Source organism: Urocitellus parryii, chromosome X (assembly GCF_045843805.1).
Source record: "Urocitellus parryii isolate mUroPar1 chromosome X, mUroPar1.hap1, whole genome shotgun sequence".
Classification (NCBI taxonomy): Eukaryota; Metazoa; Chordata; class Mammalia; order Rodentia; family Sciuridae; genus Urocitellus; species Urocitellus parryii.
Genome location: NC_135547.1, coordinates 80,466,473 through 80,491,359, shown reverse-complemented (window position 1 = coordinate 80,491,359; position 24,887 = coordinate 80,466,473). Strand labels below are relative to the sequence as shown.

General features: G+C 33.2%; 1 protein-coding gene across 6 annotated transcripts in view; it reads left to right on the top strand.

Moving 5' to 3' along the window:
- Window positions 1-24,887, top strand: part of Atrx (ATRX chromatin remodeler) — a 217,620-nt gene that overhangs the window by 153,634 nt on the left and 39,099 nt on the right. For all 6 annotated transcript variants that reach the window (XM_026405589.2, XM_026405587.2, XM_077794035.1 and 3 more), the window contains 6 exons: window positions 1,140-1,270; window positions 1,886-1,974; window positions 2,102-2,274; window positions 8,871-9,024; window positions 13,199-13,305; window positions 24,086-24,194. In XM_026405589.2, the coding sequence (XP_026261374.1) occupies window positions 1,140-1,270; window positions 1,886-1,974; window positions 2,102-2,274; window positions 8,871-9,024; window positions 13,199-13,305; window positions 24,086-24,194 (763 nt within the window). The remainder of the gene's footprint in view (window positions 1-1,139; window positions 1,271-1,885; window positions 1,975-2,101; window positions 2,275-8,870; window positions 9,025-13,198; window positions 13,306-24,085; window positions 24,195-24,887) is intronic.

Sequence of the window (24,887 nt, the reverse complement as noted above, 5' to 3'; positions counted from 1 at the left end):
TAAATACTTTGTTTTCACAGTAATGATTTCTGTTACACATAATGGAAATACATCTGACTGGCAAAATAATAAGTACAGATTTATGTTAAGTTTTTTATTTTCATTTTTGTTACTAAATTTTCTCTCCTAATACTTGCTAATTACTGGTGAACTAATATGGTTTAAAACTGGATAGTGGGAATGAGGTTATGTGCTTAATGTGTGCAAGGCCTTGGATTCAATCCCTAGCACCGTAATTCCAAAAAACTATGAATAGGAAAATATGTTATTACTTAAATGTTGTTTTTATCCTTTTAATTTTTGTCTTGCCTTTTGCTACCTTGATAATTTTACCATAATAATGTAATGTGTTTTCATTCCCTTTTCATTTTGCTTTTATTTAAAGATACTTCAATGGTATTATGCTGGACAGAATAAAACCAATATTTACAATTTTTAGAAGTACATTTTTTTGAACAAGCATACTTGGAGAAAGTTGCTACAGGACTATGTATATGGAGCAAGGCTTGATCTAAAATGGAAGTTTTTAATCTAGAGCCCATGAATAGAGAATCTAGGGGGCTTTAAGAACTCATATAAAAAAAGACAATGTATGTTTTTTTTAAATGTCTGTCTAAAATGGCAGCTTTTTTTTCAGTTATGATTAAAGGCAACAAAATATGCTAGTATTAATCGTAAACCCAAAGTATTTTTTATATAATGTTGTTATTGATATCTCTAGATCTTTTAAATTCATCAGTACTTTAAAATTTCAGGTCCTTATTTTGCCTGCTGTTACATTTATTTTGTTTCTTAATGTGTTTTCTTTGTTGTTTGTTTGTTTTCAAACCTGGAGCCTGGTACATGCTGAGGAAGTGCTCCACCACTGAATTATTTCCACAGCCCTCTAATGCATTATTACTTTAAATCACATATTTCTGTGTCACAAATTTCTCCTTGATAGTTTCTGTACAGTGGGTTTCTTTCACAATTTTATTTATTTTTTTGTGGTAAAGAATGTATTTCTAAAAAACAAGATGGATAATCTTTTACACACTTCCAAAGGGTCCATATCACAAATAATTCCTCTAATCTGGAAATACCTTGGTTAAAATAAAGAATTCTTGCATCTTAAACTCTTTTTTTTTTCTTTTGATTAGGTGTAGGTAATAGTAATGAAGGTGGAAGAGGAAAGGCAGGTGCAAAACTTTTCCAAGATTTTCAAATGTTAAGTAGAATCTGGACTCATCCTTGGTGTTTGCAGCTGGACTACATCAGCAAAGAAAATAAGGTAAATCAGATACCTAAAATTGTTTAAAAGGAATCTTTTTGAAGTAGAATAACCCTCGAAAAATGGTCAATTTTTGACTTAGTGTATATTCAAGGCAATTTTCTATTTCATTGAGCTTTTTAAAATTTCTACTTTATTTCTACATCCTTGAATGATTGTGATTAAGAAGGAATGTTAAATGTTGTTTTATTGAGTTCATATTTAAAACCTTTTATTTTGAAATAGTCTTATATATAGAAAAGTTCCAAAAATATTTCAGAGTCCCCCTATTCCTTTGATTCAGATTTTCCTAATATTAACTTCTTGCATAACCATAGTGAAATGAATAAAAATAAGAATTTAACTTTGCTCCAATACTATTAACAACAGACATTGTATGGATTTCATCTGTGTTTCTATTTATATTCTCATTCTTCTCCATGATTCAGTCTAAGACCTCCATTGCATAGTCTTTCTTATCTGTTGAGTCTCCTTTCTCTCTTCCCATCTGTGTTAGTTCCTCAGTTCTTCTTTATCTGAGGTCAATGAACTTATCTTCAACTGAAATGAAGCATGATTATAATTTCTAGTATACATTTAAATAACCTACTCAAACTTGTCATTTGTTTTCTCTAGGGATATTTTGATGAAGATAGTATGGATGAATTTATAGCATCAGATTCTGACGAAACTTCCATGAGTTTAAGCTCCGATGATTATACAAAGTAAGTTGAGTACCTTTTGTGCCCTGAGTTGATCATTTAAAACCCCTACTTGCTAACTGTCCTATGATAATTGGCTTTTTTATCTTTGCTTGGCTTTCCTAACATTCTTCTTTCTTTCTTTTTTTAGAAAGAAGAAAACAAAGGGGAAGAAGGGGAAAAAAGACAGTAGCTCAAGTGGAAGTGGCAGTGACAATGATGTTGAAGTGATCAAAGTTTGGAATTCAAGATCTCGAGGAGGTGGTGAAGGAAATATGGATGAAGCAGGAAACAACCCTTCAGTTTCTTTAAAGCTGGAAGATAGTGAGTCTAATGAATAATGGCACATTGATTTAGAAAATGTCAAGTTATTAGTGCTTTTTTCAGTCTATTATTATTGTTTCTACTTGATTTAAAGGAATTTCTTTTCTCAGTTTATTAAAGTCTAGAATAGTTACATACATATAACATATATCTGATGAATCTTCAATTATGAGAAAGCCAATTTGTTCTTTTTGGAATTTGGAATAAAAGGAAAAAAAGAAAAATTAATATTCATTTACATACACATACATACACTATGTTATTTTAACTATTTGTTAGCTAACTGTTCTTGAGCAGCCTTGAAATGTAGTTGATATCTTTAGTTTTATAAATGAGTAGTATATCTGGGATTCAGACCAAAATATGTCTAATATTAAAGTCCCCATGTTATTTTCACTTAACCATATAGGATTAACTGGAAGTATTTCAGATAATGAAGAATGATTGTAATTAATTTTATTTATATAGTAAAACTAACCTTAATCATTTAGTGTTTTTCCTTTCTAATTCTTCATAATCTGTAATTACTGTCTACTTTCAGTTTCCCCTATATTATGTACGGCATGTGCCACTTTTTTTTTTTTTTGGTCTTTTCTGTCTTGTGTATGAAAGTGAAAGTCTTAGATCAAAATCTCCTATGTCTTATGTTGTCTTTAACCATGTATATGTGTTGAAAGATTGGCATTGATCCTCTGTATTCTCCTATTGCAGCCTGATTGTGTGTTTAGGATCTTTGAAAGTGGGACCAAATATCAGAATATTTGAAATATCAAACATCTGAAGAGAGCATAGTGTAATGGCTCTGAATATCTGGCCTTTGGGAGCTTTGGAACAAAGCAGTTAATTATCTGTGAGGAAAAAAGAGACAAGGGGTTCAACTGAATGATCCTATGATCCAATAGTTGTCTCAGATCTGCAGCTGAGCCACGTTGGTGATTCTTTGGTAAACATTTCTCTCTTCAGTACCTCCATAGAATAGACAGGTGGCAGCCTAACCACAAATCCTGGATTCCCCAAGAAATCAGGGGATTCAACAAAATTAAACTATAAAATTCCCCTCCTTTTTGTTCTCTCTTGCTATCACATAAGGGCAATTTACTGTCAGTGTTCATCTTCCAATCAGATTTAAGAATATTTTTATAATAGTAAAGGAATAGTTTAATTTCAGATAATAGGAAGCTCCTGTAATATCCTCCCTTGTTTCCTCAATCTGCCTTTCCACTTATATATAGTTCTCAAGTCCCTCATCTTTTTAAAATGTTTTTTAAATCTCATTTATTTATTTGAAAACTTTATTATTTATTTATTTATTATTTTTATGAGGTGCTGAGGATCGAACCCAGGGCCTTGCACGTGCAAGGGGAGTGCTCTACTGCTGAGCCACAACCCCAGCCCCTAAAATATTTTTTAATATTTATTTAGTTTTTAGTTGTAGTTGGGCACAATATCTTCATTTTATTTATTTATTTTTATGTGGTACTGAGAATCGAACCCAGCCCTAAAAATATATATATATATATATACACATACACACACACACACACTCACTCACATACACACACATATACACATATATATTTTAAGTTCTAGTTGGAGACAGCATATATATCCTGGGGATGATTTAAATATAATTTGTTGAAATTTTTCTTATAACTTATTGTTACGAGGAAGAAACAATCACCCAGTGTATATTGTCTTATGCTGTAAGTAGTTTATGTAAAAGTATGTTGATAATTTCTTCATCACTTGCAAGTACAGGTGGGGTCTGAACAATTGAATTACTGCCAGAAGTGAGTAGCCTCTTCCTTTTTTTCTCTGGCATGCTATGTAAGTATTATTGCTTTACATATATACCATAATAGAAAAGGATTAGAAAGTAGGAGGCTACATGTTGCAAATCTGAAAGCAGATAGGGAATGTCATGTGTTTTAAAAGACAAACTTTAACCAGATTGCATAGGGTTTTTGTTTTATTATAGCCGTATGCACTCAAATTAACATTATTTATACATAGATGCACTTTATATTTTTGTAGCTTATATGCATGTATAGTTCATCAGAAGCATCTCCAGAACTAATAGATGATGGAAATCTATTATTTAAATCTACATTAATTCCATGAGTATATCACAGTATTAAAACTTATATAGCTTATACAGTATAACTAAGATAAAAGTACTTTCTTAGAGTAAATGTAAGAAAAGGTGAATAGGTAATATTAAGGGTTCAAAGTGCTATATATAGAATTTGAAATGGGTATCAAATATGTAGTTGGCTTTAATTGAGCTGTAGTATGTTTTTGCTACATATTTTCTGTACACATCAGAGTTGCTGTTTAATTCTTTTGCAGTAACTTTTTTGATTTTTCTGAGAAGCAGCATGTTGAATACGTCATTCAAGGTCACTTCAGCATTCCCATTTTTATGTTGTGTGAAAGTGAAGTTTTGTGTTAAGGAATGCCTATATTAATTATTTCAAAGTGTTTTATTTTTTAATATTTTTAAAAAATATTAAAGTGATTTATTTTTTAATATTTTTAGTATAAACCTTATCACTGAACAGTAACATTTTAAAAGGTTTGTAATTGTTTATATGGATACACTTTTTGGAGTCAGAATTCTCCTATTATGATGTTGGGCAGTAATATTAGCAATAATATACCAGGTTTATTCATTCAACAAATATTTATTGAGTGTTTTCTATGTGCTGCATACTATTCTAGAAGCTTGGGTTATATCAGTGAACAAAAAACATTCATGGCACTTGCCATTTGTTTTAGTCCATTTTCTGTTGCTGTAGCAAAATACTTGAAACTGTAATTTATAAAGGAAAGAGATTAATTTGCGCTCACAGTTATGGAAGCTTAAAAGTCCGCAATTGGGCAGCCATGTCTGTTGAGGGTAAATGAGCACTCACCAAAACTAGAAAACATTAGGGGCAGTCTTTCTTTACCCTGTGGCAAGTGGGAACCCATTCCTGTGAGAAGGCATTATTCTCTCTTAATGACCTAATCACTTCTCAAAGTACCATTACCTCTCAGCATCATTACATTGGTAATCAAACTTTAACATGAGTTTCAGTGGGGTTGAATTATATTCAAACTTGTTGCACCGTTTTTCTGTTTTGTCCAGAGAATATTTTGTATTTTAAAAGTATGTAGAGTATATTGATATCATTTATTTCATGATCCATTCTTTAACTTTTTCAAATAACCAGCCAATAACATTAGACAAGAGGATTTCCTTTATATACACAAACTACACACTCATTCCCACACCCTACCATGAAGTTAGTATTTAAGTAGGTCCTACCTACAGCACCATTCTACTGCTACTACTACTACTGCTGCTGCTGCTGCTGCTACTGAGTACATACATATAATAATATGCTACTTTATATGTGCTGTACCACTGAGCCACATCTCCAGCTCTTTCTGTTTTTGTTTTTAATTCTGAGACAGGGTATCACTAAGTTGCTGAGGGCCATGTTAAGTTGCTCAAACTAGGAAGCCTTGTGACTCAGCCTTCTGAGTTGCTGGGATTATAGGCTTGTGCCACCACAACCAACTGTGCTACTTTCTTTTTAAAAATCTATATTGTTTTATGCTACAAGTATGATAAAGAAACTTTTACTTAAATATATATTTAGAATGCATTAAGTAGTTAATTGTGAAGGTATAATTTTCTATTTATCTTATATTTCATTTATGCCTTAATTTTTTAAGGATTTTTGTTGTTGTTGTGGAGAATTTAACCCAAGAGCACTATACTGCTAAGCTACACCTCCTGCCCTCCATCAATACCATCTATTATAGCTGGCGACCTAATGCTGGGTTCACAAAATCTGACTATTGTAATAACTTAAGAAAACGGCGAAGGAAGCACGCAAACACACAGAAGTACTTTTCAAACTCCGGGGAGTGCTCTGCGACCTTAGGGGTCCGCGGAAAGAAGAACCCCTGGAATGCTTTATTCTTACATCGGGGACACACAAGGGGAGCTTCCATGGAACATTCTATCCCAAAAAGGGAAAAGGGGTAGGATTACAAGGGAACGGGTGAGTGTAACTCAACCCCACCAGGTGATGCCTACTCCTGAGCCAGTCTTCATTATCTAAGTGGAGGTAAAGCCCAAGTTATTGCTAGGTACAATAATTGTTCAGTATCTCTTGCTCAGGACTTAAGAGTGTGTATTTCCAGAGCGCTCCTGATACTCCATTCATTCATTTTTATATATATATATAGTGTGTGTGTGTATACACACAGACACACACACACACACACACACACACACAGCACAGTTACTGCAGAAGTCATGACTGATCCATGTGGATGATGGAATAAGAAAATTCAGCAAGAAGTATCTCTTTATAAGTTTTTATTTCATACAATACTTAGGATATTTATTAATTAAATACCCTTTATTTGTCTGTATCATTTTGTTTTTTAGACTTGACTATAAAGTACTATCATTATATCCAATAGAATCAATATTTGATCAGGAGGGTTGTGGGCATATTTCAGTGGTAGACCATGTGCTTAGCATGCAGAGGGCCTTGGTTTGATCCCCAGCACCACAAAACTAATTGGAATGAGATCTGTTGTATTTGTACAGAAATTGTCAGTGCTGTTCTGAACTTCATTCATATTTAGCTGTCCTACTTTTTTAGTTTTTGATATTTTCACTTAAATTATTTTAGTACAGAATTCTCCCAAGGTTCTATTATTTGCCAGTGGGCAAATTGTGAAGCTTCTAGAATAGAATGCAGCATATAGAAAGCACTCAATAAATATTTGTTGAATAAATAAATCTGGTATATTATTGCTAATATTATTGCCCAACATCATAATAGGATAATTCTGTCTCGAAAAAGTATATCTGTATAAACAATTACAAACCTTTTAGTTAGTTAATATTTGTTTGATAAGCTGTGAGTCAGGAGACCCCACCACACCTAGGTTCAGTGGTTCGGTAGAAAGCTTCACAGGACTCAGCATATAGTCATATACAGGACTATGTGGCTTTTTTGTTTGTTTTTATAATAAAAGAATACAAAGCAAAATCAACATAGTGAAAAGTACATAGCATGAAGTCCAGTTGAAATCCGGCACAACCTTCTAAAAGTCCTCTTCCAGTGGAATCACCTGGGATACTCTAATTTCTCTAGCAGTGAGTTATTACAATATGAATGAAGTGTTGTCCACCAGAGAAGCTCATTAGAAACTTAGAGCCCAAGATTTTTACTGAGAACTATTCACATCTGTTTGGCTCATTCTAAATTCTAGACCCCACAGGAAAGCAAACATTTGGAATAAACCACATTGGTTTTACAATCTAGCCATTGTTATCATAGAAAGGTTTTGTGAGTTTTTTGTTGTTGTTATTGAGAGTTTGTTTGTTTGTTTTGATTTTGGTACTGTGGACTGAATCCAGGGTCACTTTTCCTAGTGAGCCACATCCCTGGCCCATTTTGAGACAAGGTCTTGCTAAGTTGCTTAGGGCCTTCCTAAATTGCTCAGGCTATGTTTGAACTTGTGATATTCCTGCCTCATCCTCCAAAGCCGTTGTGATTATAGGCATGCGGCACTGCACCTGGCTCATGAAAAGTTTTATATCAGTTTAGGGGACTGTATACCATTCATGGTCCCAGATAACGGCCAATAACCAACAACATGTAGTAAAAATATAAAGACTTGCATAGAAATGGTCAAGATAGAATTTAGGAGTTTAGTTACCTCTTAGTAGAGAAGGAAAGAAAATGGGATTTGTTAGGGTCACATACTAGGCTTCAGCTGCATCAGGAGAGTATTAGTATTAAAATGTGATAAAGATGAGATGTGGAAATACAGCTGTTCATGATATTCTATGTACTTTTCTGAGTACCTAAATATTTTATAATAGAAAATATGTAAATTGAAATATTCTGCATTACAAAGCAATGGAATATTCCTTACTTTTAATCAAACCATATTTAAATTCTTTAATAGATTATTTTGTCAGCCTTTCTTCTTGTGCCTTTTATAATCCAAGTGTTTATGTGGAGGAATCACAATGAAGTGATTTAGCATGATAGGGCAATTCCCTGGTAAATCCTTGTTTTGAGTTTTCCAGAATTCTGTAGCACAGTGAAATGTGTCCTATCTTGAAGCCCTTTTCTCTCTTGATCTCTGAGTATCTCTGTGTCTGTTAATTCCTCTCTTAGGGTATGTTTTGAGACTTTTACCCTCAGAGCCTCTGGGATTTCCATCTCTTGGAGTCTCTTTGTGAACTCCCCACACTATTTCCAGGGTTTTCCTCTCATACTTGCATTGTCTCAGTGTCCATCTATTGCTTGTTGTCACTTGGCATTTATCCCTGTCTCTCTCTTCCCTCCATTTCATGTCTTTCTCTATCAGTGTAGAGCTCTTCCTCCTGGATTGGTCTGTGTGTGTGTGTGTGTGTGTGTGTGTGTGTGTGTGTATGTATTTGACCCTAATTGCCTCACTTCTTCCAAATCTACATTAGTTTCTCTCTTAATCTCTCTTTGGTTGATGTGTTTCTGTTTCTCCTGGCCTCATTTTCTTGATTTACCTACTTATTTATATTCTATTTTATTTAGGTAAAGCTACTTCCTCTTCTAATCCAAGCAGCCCAGCTCCAGACTGGTACAAAGATTTTGTTACAGATGCTGATGCTGAGGTTTTAGAGCATTCTGGAAAAATGGTACTTCTCTTTGAAATTCTTCGAATGGCAGAGGAAATTGGGGATAAAGTGTAAGTTCTTTCCTGTATTTATTTTATAAATAAGCCTTTTGATAACATTACTACTGCTTAAACAGTTTGATTTTTAAAAAATCTGTTATTTTTTAATTTTTTCTTGTTTAGAGATGTGTTCTCTTTGGTTATTGTAGTGCTAGACCAATAGAAATACTATTTTTCTTTTAAGAACTAGTTTTGACCACATACTCAGGTTATTTTTCCATGTTGTTTTTTACTTGTAGTTTTTGTACCCTGAACTTATTTTTTGGTCTCAAGCTTTTAGTAGATATTTATGTTTCACCATGTATAAAACCCTGTGACTTTACTGAAATTCTTTCTGAAGTCCCTAGTGATCTTCTCATCTTCAAACCTAATGGACATTTTTCAGACTTTTAACATTTTACCTGTTTGATTGTTCTTTCTTTATTATTTTTCTTTTCAAATAATTTAACAGAAGGCTAAAAAAATGATACTTTATCTTAAAAAATTCAAACTTAACTCTTTCAGCCCTCTTGAAAGAGACAAAACTCTTATTGCCATAGCACCTTTGAATATATTCTACTCTTAACACATTTTAAAGCACTCACTTGTTTATGTCTTTCTACTGGAAAAAGTGGTAGTTAGCTGTTTGAAGACACAGACTATTTTTTTCCCTTTTTTGTTCTTCTCAGTACAGGGGTTTTAACCCAGGTCCTCACACGGGCAAGGCAGGCACTCTACAACTGAGCTATATCCCCAGCCCAGTATATTAATCTTTTTGTTTTTGATCACTGTACCTGGCACCTACTAAGTGCTCAATATAACTTTTTTTTTGTTTGGTTGGTAGTGTATTGCCACTGTAGTTATACAGAAACTAATGGCTTAGGTAGGGGATGATGTTGGCATAGGTTGTATGGAAATAAAGGGTATGATTTGGAGTGGAAACTGTATGACTTGATAGATGAAATACAGGGTAGCAAAGAGAGAGTAGTCAGAGAGTGACTCCTAAGCCTCAGTTTTATTGGAAGAAATTGGGAGTCTTACTCTGGCTGTTTAGTTTCTTTTTTAAATATTTTTTTAGTTGTTGATGGACTTTATTTTAATAATTTATTTATATACAGTGCTGAGAATCAAACTCTACCACTGAACCACAACCCCAGCCCCTGGTTGTTATGTTTAATGGGCCTGTTAGGTACACATGAGAGATGTCAATTAGTAAGTAGATTTTTGAGTTAAGAGTTTCTGAAAACTCAGAAGAGATTATTACTATAAACTTGCTTTTTTTTTCGCTGTCAACCTCTGTGATTTAAAATTAAGAGTATAGAAGGATTTTAATGATCTTTTCCTATATAGGAATTTCTTCTTCCATATTCACTGTAGATGTCCACCCTCTGCTATAGTAGAATAAGCTATCATCAGAGAAGGTTACCCATAATTGAATACTTATTAGAGTTAAACTATTAGTTATTACTTGTATTATCATAACCTTGTAAGAGCAAGATCCAATGAATGGGATGGCATCAAATTAAAAACCTTCTTTATAGGAAAAGGAAACAGTTAACATAGTGAAGAGACAACCTACAGAATGGGAGTACATCTTTGCCAGCTACTCTTCCAACAGAGGATTAATTTCCATAATAAACAACTTAAAAAATCAACACCAAAAAAAAATAACCCAGGGCTGGAATTGTGGCTCAGTGGTAGAGTGCTCCCCTAGCACGGGTAGGACCCGGTTTTGATCCTCAACACCACATACAAATAAAGGCATTGTGTTGTGTCCATCTACACCTAAAAAATAAATGTTTGTTAAAAAAAAAAACAACCCATTCAATAAAAATGGGCAAAAGAAATGAGCAGACACCTGTAAAGGTGTGCAGATGACCAACATGTTATGAAAAAATGTTCAATATCATTAGCCATCAGGGAAATGCAAATCAATAGTATACTATGATTCCATCCCACTCCAGTTAGAATGGCAATTCTCAAGAATGCAAATAATAATAAATGTTGGCTAGGATGGCTAGGATGCAGGATGGGAGTGTGGGGGAAAAAGTACTTACATATTATAAATGAGAATGCAAATTAGTAGAGCCACTATGGGAATCAGTATGAAGATTACTCCAAAAGCTAAAAATCCAACTACTATAAGATCTAGTTATATCACTCCTTGGTATTTATCCAAAAGAATTTAAGTCAGCATACTTAAGTGATACATTCATATCCATGTTTACATAACAAAGTTCACAGTAGCTGTTTTGAATCATCCTAGGTGTGAGTCAACAGATAAATGCATAAAGAAAGGGTGTGTGTGAGTGTGTGTGTGTGTGTGTGTGTGTGTGTGTGTGAGAGAGAGAGAGAGAGAGAGAGAGAGAGAGAGAGAGAGAGTGTGTGTGTGTGTGTGTAGTTTCACTTAGCCATAGGAGGAACAAAATTATGTTATTTGTAGGAAAATGTATGAAACTAGAGATCATAATGTTGAGCAAAATAAGTCAGAAAAGTATCATGTTTTCTCTCATGTGTAGTTGAAGCTAAAGGGACAAAAACAGGAAGAAAGAAATGCCATGGAACTAGAGGGAGCCTCATTAGGTTTGAAGAAGGGGATCATTAAGTTATAGGAGACAAGGGTGATGAAGTTATTGGGTAGTGAAATTGCTTTTACATATGTATGAATTTGCCATAAAGGAATGCCCCATTTTATATAATTAATATACACTAACAAAAAATAATTTGCAATTTGCATTAATTGTTTTAGAGAAGTTTTTGATTCTGAGATAGATAACCAGACTACTAAGGTGTCAAGACATAGGCTTTGGTTATTTAAGCTGAGTCCTAGGACTCAATTCATTTCTTTACCAGTGTTCTAGAAGTTGGCAACTGGGAGATAGTAGCCTCTGGTAGTGCAAAGATTAGGAAGCCATATAACAGAAAATTTATATTTTGTTAAATTCAGCAGCTCTTTCATAGCTTCAGGTGTTCTTTTTATCTCCACTAAATCTGAACACATTTAGCGGTGACTATTAAGGGATGTTTTGGGGTCATAAGCACCTCCCTGCCAGAATCAAGTAAAACTTAAGAAACACACTTACCACTGATATATAACTTTTTATATATCGACCTACTTTGTATATGTAAGGGATAGGAATTCCTTCTACATTCTCTTCCAAGATTTTTTTATCACATATTATCCATTTACTCACTACTGTATTGGATCAGAATAGTGGTTTTCAGATTACTTCTGAGCAAGTTGTTAACCTAGAGCAGAGGATGAGTTAGCAGTGGCATTTTTCTTCCTTTCCCCACAATACCTAAAGTATCATGCTGATTTTATGTGTTTTATTTTAATTTCATATTAAACTTTAGGTCAACAAATGTATTTCATGGCTAAAAATGAGTTTAAACTCACTAGAATAGAGAATCAGGAATTTGCAGACCTATTTGAAATGGAATGATAACATATAATAGGATGCATAGAATTTTGAAATATTGTAATACTTTTAATAGGGAGTTTTAAAATTTTTTACCTCCTTGGAACAGTGTGTTTTTTGCAGAGAAAAAGCTTTTCATTTAAATTAAATCCAGTTTATCACCTTTATTTTTCACCAGTCATACATTCATTGTCATGTTTCTAAGATAGTTTAAGTTAAAAAAGATTTTCTTCCATGTGTCCTTCTAAATATTTTATAGTTTTTATATTTTACATTTAGATTTATGTTCCATTTTGACCTACTTTTTGCGTAAGATATAAAATTTGAACCAAAGTTCATTGTTTTTCATATGAATGTCCAGTTTTGCCAAGACCATTATTAAAAAGACTATCCATTTTTATTGAATTTCTTTTTCCCTGTTGCCCAAAACCAATTATCCACAATATATGACTCTGATTGTATTCTTTCCTGTTCCATTGATCTGTTCCTGTCCTTTCACCAGTAGTCTTGATTACGGGATCTTTTTCAGTATTGGAATCATGTAGAGTTAGGCCTCCAACTTTTTGATTCTCAAAATTGTTTTGGTTGTTCAATACTTGACATTCCCTTATGAATTTTACTCTCTCGTGTTGTGTTAATTTCTACATAAAATCCTGTTAAGATTTTGATTATAATTGTGTTAATTTATGGATTGGGAAGAAGTGGAGCCTTTACTAGGTGATTTTTTTTTTTTAAGGTGAATGTTCTAGTGTTTGAACACTAATCTTTTTTTTTTTTTTTTCCAGTCTTGTTTTCAGCCAGTCACTCATATCTCTGGACCTGATTGAAGATTTTCTTGAATTGGCTAGTAGAGAGAAAACAGAAGATAAAGACAAACCCCTTATTTATAAAGGTGAGTTACAAACATTTCTATAAAATAATTTTTAAAATACTTATTTAAACATATTGTAAAGACATTTTAACAATAAAGGAAACAAAACAATAAAGGAAACAAAATGTTGTGAGTCTCATAACCCTAATACATAGTTGTTTTTTTTTTTTTTCTATTCTTTCTCTTGGTTCTTTTCACATACCTCTGTTTTTTTAAAAAACAAAATATTCCTGTGTATATTTGGTATTAACAACATCGTATTATACAATACAAATAGATATTAATAATGTGACCATTTAGTGAAATATATTAGCATACCTATCACCTCACAGTTACTTTTTATGACGAGGGCAGTTAAAATTGAATTATTTAACAAAATTTCCTAATATAGTAGTCTTTGTTGTTGTAATTATAGTAAAAATTTTAATTTTTATATATCTTTGTTAATATATAATTCTCACCTATAAAATTTACCGATTTAAAATATAGAAGGGGGAGCTGGGTAGTGGTGCATGCTTTTAATCCCAGCAATTTGGGAGACTGAGGTAGGAGGATTGTAGGTTCAAGGCTTCCCTTGGCAACTTAGTGAGACCCTGTATCAAAAATAAAAAAATAAAATAAAGTAAAAAGGGCTGAGAATGTGACTCAGTGGTTAAGTGTTCCCTGGGTTCAGTCCCTGGTACCAAATAAATCAATAGTTTATGTAAGGTAATGGTTTTAATATATTCACAGATATTCACCATAGTCAATGTTGGAATATTTTAGTCACTAACAAATAAATCCCTGTACCTTTTCGGGATTACCTCCCTACTCTCCTCCTCAACTCCCTTACAACCAAGCAACTGCTAATCTACTTTATGTCTCTATAAAATTGTCCTATTTAGGACCACTCATATTAATGGGAACATAATATATTGTCTCTTGTTGTCTGACTTCTTTCACTTTGCCCAGTATTTTCAATGTTAATCCATTTGTAGCATGCATTATTATTTATTTCCATTTTATAGCCTAGTAATATTTTATTGTTTGAATAATGCCACAGTTTCAATATCTGTTTATTCATTGAGATATTTGAGCTCAATATGATTTCTCTGCATCTATTGATACCTTTTGGCTATTAATAACAATGATGCTATGAACATTCATATGCAATTTCTGTTTATTTAAACACTTGTTTTCGATTCTTCTGAATATATACTTGGGGTGTAATTAGTGTGTCAAAGAATAACTCTTTGTTAAAATTATTGAGGAATCACCAAACTGTTCTGCACCTGGCTGTATAATTTTATACTCCAAGAGCAATATAGAAGCATCTCAATTTCTTTACATCCTTGTCAAAACTTGTTATTTATTTCTCTCTCTCTTTTTTTTTTCTTTCTTCTTGGCAATTGAACCGAGGTGTACTCTACCAGCTACACTCCTAGCCCTTTTCATCTTTTAAGACAGGGTCTCACTAAGCTTCTCAGGTTGGCTGCAAAATTGAGACCCTCCTGCATCAAGTCTCCCATGACACTTGTTCTTTTTCTTTTTTTTTTTAAATTTTAGCCACCTTATTGGTTATAAAGTGGCATCTCTATGTGGTTTTGATTTGCATTAATCTGATGGCTAGTAATACTGAATATCTTTTCATGTGCTTGTTGGCTGTTTGTTTATCTTCTTTGGAAAATGTCTATTCAGGTCCTTCGCTCATTTTCATTTTTTTTTTTTGCTCTTCTTAAAATTGCATTTGTTGTCTTTTGTTGTTTGGATATGAATGTTTCAAAATTATATTCTACATACTAGATATGTTATTTGCAAATATTTTCTCTCATTCTGTGAATTGTCTTTTCACTTTGATTGTGACCTTTTGTATACAAAAATGATTTCATTTTGATGAAGTCTATTTATCTATTTTTTTTGTTGGTTGTGCTTTTAATGTCATTTTAAAGAAACCATTGCCAAATCTAAAGCCATGAAGATTTACTCCTTTGTTTCCTTTTTTAAAGTTTTATGTTCTTACATTGGATCTTTAAATGGATCTTTGATCCATTTTGAGTTATTTTTTATATATGTTGTGGAGTAAGGTTCCATCTTCTGACTTTTTTTAAATATTTATTTTATTTTTATGTGGTGCTAAGGATCAAACCCAGCGCCCTGCGCATGCCAGGGGAACACGCTACCGCTTGAGCCACATCCCCAGCCCCCCATCTTCTGACTTTTGCTGTGGATATCCAGTGGTCCCAGTACTATTTGTTGAAAACAATATTCTTTCCTCATTTAATGATTTTGGTACTTTAAAAAGTATATCAAAGGATATAGGTTTGTTTTCTGACCCCTAGTTCTGTTCCACTGATCTTTATGTCAGTCTTCATGCTAGTATTTCACTGCCTTGTTTACCATTGCTTTGAAAGTAAGTTTTAAAATTGGGGAATTGGTAGGATATACTTCAGTGGTAAAATGCTTGCCTAGCATGTGAGGTTTTGAATTTGATTCTCCGACACTGCAAAAAAATTAAGTGTGACTCTTCCTACTTAGTTCTTCAAAATTGTTTTGTCTGCTCATGAGTTTCCACAATATTTAATTTTAGCAAGTATTGCTATCTTAATATAAGAGTATTCTAACCTGTGAACATGGGATGTTTGCTATTTGTTAAGGTCTTTAATTACTTTAGCCAGTATTTTGTAGTCTTCAGAGTATAAATTTTATGCTTCTTTTATTAAATTTATTCTTACATGTTTCATTCTTTTTGATGCTGTTGGCAATGAGATTTTGTTCTCATTTTTGTTCTTTGGAAATGTATAAATTTTCTTTTGTATATTGATTTTGGCTGCTTCAAACTGGCTGAATTTATTTTCTTATTTAATCTTTTTTAGAAGATTGTTTTGGATATTCTGTTTACAAGATCATGGCATCTACAAATAGAAATAGTTCTTTCTAAAATGGATGCCTTTTATTTATGTTTGTTTCTTTTTTGCTCTAATTAGGGAACTCCATTATATGTTGAATGGAAGTAGCAACAGTGGACATCCTTGTCTTGTTCCTAATGTTATGGGTAGAAAATCCAGTCTTTTATATCCAGTCTGTTATTTCCTACGATAGTGACTGTAGGTTTTTGTAGATGTTGTTTATCAAGTAGATGAAGTTTCAATGTAATTTTAGTTTGTTGAGTATTTTTATTATGAGAGAATATAGGATATTCTCAAATGATTTCTCTGCATCTGTTGAGAATAAATTATTTTTTCTTTATTGATGTAGTGTATTATTTTGATTTTAAATTTCGATGTTAAATCAACTTGGCAAACCTGGGATAAATCTCACTTGATCGTGGCTTATGATTCTCTCTATGTGTTGTTAGATTCAGATCGCAAGTATTTTATTAATGAATTGCACATCTTTATTAAAATATGCTGAGCTTGTAATTTCATTTTCTCATAATGTCTGGGGATGTAGCTCAGTGTTACTAGCATCAATCCCCATTACCCCCACCTATTCCCCCCAAAGTCCTATTGCACTGGAGTCCAACTCATTCAGTGACCATATGAAACCCAGAAAAAATTTTTAAATAATAATAGGAGAGAGAAAGAATAGAGAAATAGACTGCATCCTTGCCTGGTGTGCTCAGTGGGGGAGAGCAAAAGCTCCCTGAAGAGATGTATGGATTACAAGTCAGAGTATCTTATGTCTCTGTTCTCTCTCTTGGAATGCTGAAAGAAGAAATCATAAAGATTTTAAGAAGTGTGGACTCAGTGACCAGACATACTGAGTAAAAAGATTGAGCATAGAAAGAGAATATCTATACTTTTTGGCACTCTTTTCTTTTTTATCTTTCAGTTTTGTTTTTTTTAAATTCAGTTTTGCAAGTTTCTTTTTTTATATATTTTATTTAATTTTATGTGGAGGATCAAATGCATTGCCTCACGTGTGCAAGGCAATCACTCTACCAATGAGCTATAGCCCCAGCCCTATCTTTCAATTTTTGTTTCTGTGGGCTACTTTTCCATTACTTTCATTTGATTTTCTGGGGCCCAGTCCAAAAATCTACCTGCGCTCAAAAATGAGACAGTAGCACAAACCTGTGTGGAACTCTAGACTGCAGTAGGCCAATGGAAATTCCTTGGAAATTGGTAGACTACAACTACACAGGTGTGTGCAAACCTGACATTGTCTGGTAGAGTTTCATCTCTTCAAATAGATTTCAACTGCTGAGATTAATCATGGAATTTTCAGACCCATCTTGGCTACATGAGGAAGGGCAGGGCAAGAATACATACTGTTAGAGTTGGGGGTAACAGTATGTACACACCTGTGGCAGTCTGCAGAATAGCATCAGGATTCATTCAGGAACTTCCAGAGTTTCCTAATAGCATGATAGAAAGGTGGGTGAGGTTCGTACTATTAGTCCTCTCAGCCAGAGAAAGATCTGGCTGCAGGACTGCAGACACTTAGAGCAAATTCCTCAGACCCTCCCAAGAGTTTTTATGTGCCTATTAATGCCACAGAAACGCCAGAACTTCCCAGGTATGCATCAGAGGCAGGCATGTTGAGGTCAGTATGGAGAGGTGAAAGAATCTAAGTTCTGGAAGCTTTTGAATCAGAAATGCTGAGCTGGATGGGTGACAAACTAAATATACAGCTCCCAACACAGCACAGAGACAGATGATGTAGTTGTTAACCCCATGCCTAGAGACACTCAGAGGTCATGTATTTAAAACTTGTGCATTTTCTGTGTTTCCCAGTAGCTGGCATTCCAAAGTTGGAAGGTCCAGTAAGAAACCTTTCTGTCTCAAATACTTCTACAGGGAATAATTTTAAATTCTTTAACTTAGCATTTCAAATTTCACTGGTATTTTATTTTGTGTTAATTTGATAGATTCTTGCCACTCTTCGACTTTGCATATCTTAATCCAATTTTATGTATTATTTTACTTTAATTGGAGTTATTCATTCCATTCTCTCTTGTTTTTACCTACTATCTCCCACTCTTTTTCTTACATATTTTCCTTCTTCTTTTTAAAATATTTTTTTAGTTGTCAATGGACCTGTATTTTTATTTTTATATGGTGCTGAGAATCAAACCAGTGCCTCACGCATTCTAGGCAAACACTCTACCACTGAGCCACAACCCCAGCCCCTCCCTCTTTTTCTATTGTCACTTTTCTTATGTCTCTGTTCCTCCTCCCTGCATTTTAAAAAATGTTATATCAATTGAATTTATTCATTCTATTTTTCTTCTGCTTTTCTATACTCTCACTGTCTTATCAATTTTTCTCCTTATGTTTCTCTTCCTATCCACTTTCCCTGTAGTGGTTGGGCTTTATGTATGTGTGTTTGTTTTGTGGTACTCAGGATGAATCCAGGAATGCTTTACCACTGAGCTGTGTCCCCAACTGTTTTATTTATTTATTTATTTATTTTTATTTTGAGATAGGATCTCAGGAAGTTATAGAGGTTGGCTTCATATTTGGAATCCTTCTGCCTCAGCCTCTTGAATAGCTAGGATTATAGGCATGTGCTACTACTCCTGGCTGTTGTGTTTTTTGTTTGGGTTTTTATTTGGGGTGTGGGGTGTATACCAGGGATTGAACTTGGTGGTACTTAAAACACTGAGCCACATCCCCAGCCTTTTTATTTTTTATTTTGCGATATAGGGTTTTGCTAAGTTATTTAGGGCCTAAGTTGCTGAGGCTGGTCTCAAACTTGTCCTCTTGCCTCAGCCTCCCAAGTCACTGGAATTACAGGTTGTACCACCATGCCTGGCTATGTTTTTTTCTTTTTAATATTAACTGGATTTAGTCTTCCTTTTCTTCTTGCTTTTTTGTATGCTTTCTCCCTCTTTCATGTTTCCTTTTTTTTTTGCCTTGTGTCTATCTTCTTATTTTCCTTTTTTTGTTTAATTGATCTTATTTTTTAAATATACGACAGCAGAGTGCATTGCAATTCTATTTTACATATATAGCAGAATTTTCATATCTTTGTATATAAAGTATGTTCATGCCAATTCATGTCTCTTCTTATTTTCAATTTTTTTCTTTCCTGCTTCTTCCTATTTTCTCAAATACTTTATATAATTTTAATATCCATAATACTTTCTTTGACACTATTTTTTCAGCCTATTATAGGGTATCACTTTCTATTTTGCTATTTCCACCTCGGGACTAGTGAATTTGTAGTAAACATTTATTCGGGGGGAAGGGTACTAAAAATTGAACCCAAGGACAGTTTGCCACTACATATTTTTTTAATTTTCAGACTGGCATTTGCTAAGTTGTTGGTACTGACCTTGAATTTGTGATCCTTTTTCAGACTCCTGAGTTCCTAGCATGTACAGAACATTTTTAATCATTTGATATGTCTTATAGGATATATTTTTGCTCATAAGTGGTCACAGTTACTGATGATTTTCATATTTCAATGTGATGCTAGAGATTGTTCGCAGTTCATAGCGAACATGTTGAGCAGGCATTTTGACACTGAGTTATACCCCTAGCTCAGGGACACATTCTAAAGAAAAAGAAAATCTCTAGAAAAACCCTCATATAATGGTGAAATAGAGATTGGCCCCACAAAATTTGTAGATCTCAATATAGAAACATAAGAAATCAAGGTAATAAGATGCCACCAAATGTTCATAATCCTCAAAAAACTGAACCTATAGATATTAAAGAAGAGGAAATGTTTGCCAAAGACTTTAAAAAATTATTGTTAAAGTGATCGGTGAATTAAAAGTAGATCTAAATAATGACCTAATGGAGAAAATACAAGGTATGAAGGAACATTCCAATAAAGAGATAGAGATTCTTAAAAAGAACCAAATATGTCCTGGAAATGTAAACTCATTCAAATAAAAAACTCAGTTAACTAATTCTCACCAATAGATTAAATAAGTCAGAAGACAAAATCTCAGGACTTCAAGATAAAGTCCATGAGTTGAATTTCAGACAATAAGAAAAAAATTAAGAAACTGAACAGAATATACAAGAACTCTGGGTAATGTCACTGATTGAACTCCAAATAGACCAGACAGAAAATAACCTATGTATGGTACATTATATTTGAAATGTGAGAATTCCAGAAAAATAAAGAATTTTAAAAACTGCAAGAAAGAGACATCAAGTCATGTACACATTCAAACCTAGCAGAATAACAGCCGATATCCTAATAGAAATTCTAAATCCCAGGGGACATTGAATGGTATGTTCCAAGCCCTGAAAGAAAACAACTGCTAATATTGATTGCCATAATCTGTAAAGCTGTGTCCTTTAGAATCAAAGCAGAAATTTAAACTTTCCAAACAACTATGAGCTAAAGGAATTCATGACCACTAAACCGGCATTGCAAAAAGATAAAGCAATACTACATACAGGAGAAGAAGAAAACAACTAAGAGAGCTTGGGAAAGGATAGATATCATTAGATGGTTAAGTAAGCAAATAAGAATTAGGATTGGATCAAATATCACAAAAAGGAAAATGTCAGGATAAAATGCATACCTCTATAATAACAATATAAATGGTATCAGTCCTCCAATTAAAAGACATAGAGTGACAGATTGGATTAATAAACAAGATACAATGATATATTCCTTCCAAGAAACATAGCTCATTGGCAAAGACATCCACAGACTGATGAAAGTGATAGGATAGAAAATGATATTCCATGCCAATGGAACTCAGTCGTAAGGAGGAATAGCTATTCTCATATCAATCAAAGCAGGTTTCAATCCAAAATTAGTAAGAAGAGACAAAAAAAGGTCACTACACAGGGGAACAATGCAGAAATAAGATATGACTATTGTAAATATGTATACCCTAATTTCATAAGAAAAATACTACCTAACATTATGGCCCAAATTGGCTCAAATATAATAATAGTTGGTGATTTCAATATACCTCTCTTACTGATGTGTCTTCCCAACATAAAATCAACAAAGATACTGCATAGTTAAAACATACTATTGATTAAATGGACATAACAGCCATCTATAGAATATTTAACCCAGCAATAGCTGAAAATACTTTCTTTACCATTGGTCATGGAACTTTCTCCGAAATAGATTATATTTTAGCCCACAAAGCAAGTTTAAGCAAATACAAGTTGAAATAATTCCTCATATCAACTTGGATCAGAATTCAGAATTCCAGATTTCAAATTATACCATGGAGCTATACAAAAAGAGTGTGGTACTGGCATAAAAACAGACACATAAATGCAACAGAGTAGAACACACAAATAGAAACCCACACAGATACAATCATCTGATTCTTGAAAAAGTGCTAAAAGATAAATTGAAGAAAAGACAAACTATTTAACAAATGTTGCTGGGAAAACTGGATATCTATTTTTGGAAGAGTGAAACTAGATCCCAATTCTCACCCTTCACAAAGATCAACTCAAAATGGGTCAATGATGTAGTTGAGAAATCTTGTAACGCTAGAGGGGAAAAAAAAAGCATAGGGGAAATACTTTAACACATAAGCACAAACAGTGACTTCCTGCAACCCTGTGTAAGAGGTACAAAATTATCCCCATTTTTATAAAGAAATGGATGCACAAGGAGTTTAATTATTTGCATGAAGTGAAAATGTTAGTAAACAGTGAAACTGAAATTAAATTCATTGAGTCTTACTCCAAGGTTTATATTATTAACTACTGACCTATACTACCAGTTTTTATGCATTGGATTCATGGAAGTGGTATTAGAGATTCATCACCATTATCACAAAAAGGAAACTATGTTGAAATGCTTTTTTAAGTAATCATATCCATAAAGCACCAAATAAAACAATAAAAAAAATAGAAGGAAGACTAGTAAGCATGGTAAGGGGAACAGCGGGAGGGAGAAGAGGAGGGAAAGAGAAAGTACTTGGGATGAAATGGAGCAAATTATATTCCAGCATATATGATTATGTCAAAATGAACCCCACTATTATATATATCTATAATGCTCTAATAAAAACATTTAAAATAGTTATATTATTTTCCATTCATTTATGTTTAGCATATTTATTATAATATTTTACAATATTTATACTGTTGAAGTGACTGATTATAATACAAATGTGACCTTTTTATCCACCTTCTTCTCTCAAATTCTTTTTTCCACAGATACATATGCTGTTTTCCCTAATAGAATGAATAAAAACGTAAAATTACGTTTTTAGACATTATTGAATTTTCAGCAAGGAAATTCTAGGTTTTCAGTATAAAACATGCATAAATCATAAACATATGAAAAAACATCTATTTAACAAATGTACTAAGTTTAAAGAATTTGTTAAAAGGCATATATATTCATTTATTAAGACTCTACAGCATGGAAATATGAATCTTTCTTGGATGGGTAATAGTAGTAGTATGTTTATAGTTAAAAAATCAGAATGAAGGGCTGGAGTTGGAGCTCAGTGGTAGAGTGCTCACCTAACATGTGCGAGGTCCTGGGTTTGATCCTCAGCACCACATAAGAATAAATAAAGTATTATGTCCAACTATAACGAAAAAATATTTTTAAAATTCAGAATGAAGATTATGTATGAAATATTAAAATTTCATAAGCACTCAATTCCTGGTATCAATACAAGTCTTGGGAAACTTTTACATAACTTGTCTAAAAGTTGACTTCAGAACACTAACTTACATACCTAAGACCTTCACACTCACACATAGATACACATATGAACACCCAAATAATATTCATAAAATGGAAATATATGCTGAAATTTTTGGCTAACCAGGAAAAGGTTTTGTCATATATCAGGCACTCAGTTAATACTTGATCAGTGAATGAATAAAGTCATTGTTTATGGTGTTCACCTGATAGTTACCAAGTTGTTAATAAAAAAGGGAGAAACCTGGCTATTTGCATATTTACGTGAGTTTTTATGTAGGTTTTTTTAAAAATTCTTTTTAGATATTCATGATAGTAGAATGTATTTTGACATATTATACATACATGGAGTAAAACTTATTCTAATTAGGATCCCATTCTTGTGGTTGAACATGATGTGGAGTTATAGTGGTCATGTATTAATAAATGAACATAGGAAAGTTATGTCTGATTAATTCTACTGTTTTTCCAATTCCCATTCTCCCTTCCTTCCCTCCATTTGCATAATTAAAGCATACCTCATGAGCAAAGTGCAGTTTATCATATTTTTTAAATATGATAAATATTTTTTAAAAAATATTTATTTTTTAGTTGTAGTTGGACACAATACCTTTATTTCACTTATTTTTTTTTATGTGGTGCTGAGGATCGAACCCAGGGTCTTGCAGGTGCGAGGCGAGTGCTCTACTGCTGAGCCACAACCCCAGCCCTACATTGGGCAGTTTTAAAGGATTCTAATCAAAGAAATGGTTTTATGAAATTCTCATGTATGTTCAGAAGCCAGGCATGGTGGTGTAGGCCTTTAATCCCAGTGACTTGGGAGGGCAAGGCAGGAGGATTGCATGTTCAAAGCTAGCCTCTAAAACTTAGTGAGGCTCTAAGCAACTTAGCTGAGCCCTGTCTCAAAATAAAAACTAAAAAGGACTAGGGATGTGCATCAGTTTTTAAGGACACTTAGGTTCAATCCCTGGTACTAAACAATAACCACCACCTATGTTCAATATCTACTTAATTGAATTTTTTTGAATGAAATTTGTGGTAAATTTATTTGTAATACAATTAATTGTCCCTAGGTTAAGAAAAGTATGTGTGGTACTATACAAATACTGGAAATACAGCATTATAAATATATATCCTTTTTATGTGGTGAGTAAGGAGGAAAAGCTGTTAGCAGAGCAATATATCAAATCCTTTTTGTGTTTTCTCATTAAATTTTCAGGTGAGGGGAAATGGCTCCGAAATATTGACTATTACCGTTTAGATGGTTCTACTACTGCACAATCAAGGAAGAAATGGGCTGAAGAATTTAATGATGAAACTAATGTGAGGTATGAATCATCTTCTGTATGTATAGAGAGGCTTTTAAAGTCATTTTTAATTTACATACAGTAAAATTCACTCTTTTTAGTGTATCCTTCTGTAGAGAATTTTGATAAATGGAAGATACAGTCAAGATACAAGTTTCACGCTCCTCTCCAAATTCATTCGTGGAATTATTTTTTTGTTTTCTTCCTGGTGATTGAACCCAGGGCCTCTGGCATGCATTCTACCCCTGAGTTATATCTCCATCTCTGGAATCACACATTTTGCTGCCTATTTAGTCTCACTGCTTTCATTTAGTGAAATGCATTTGTAATTCATCCATGTCATTGCTGGTGTTCCTTTTTTCTTGTTGAATAATTGTCCTTTGCAGGGATGTATCAGTTTATTTAGCCATTTCTACTTGAAGGACATTTGCATTATTACCAGGTTTGGGGATTAAAATCATAGCTGCCCCAAACATTCATGTACTATTTTTTGTAAGTATAGGGATCTCTTTCAGTATAATGAAAATGCAGAATGATAATTTCTGGATTATATGGTAAGTTTATTTTATATATATATATATATATATATATATATATATATATATATATATATACATACTGTCAGTTTTCCCAAGTGACTATACAATTTTGTATTCCCAACAATAGTGTGTGAGAGTTCCAGTTGTTCTGCATTCTTATTAGTGTTTACTTTTG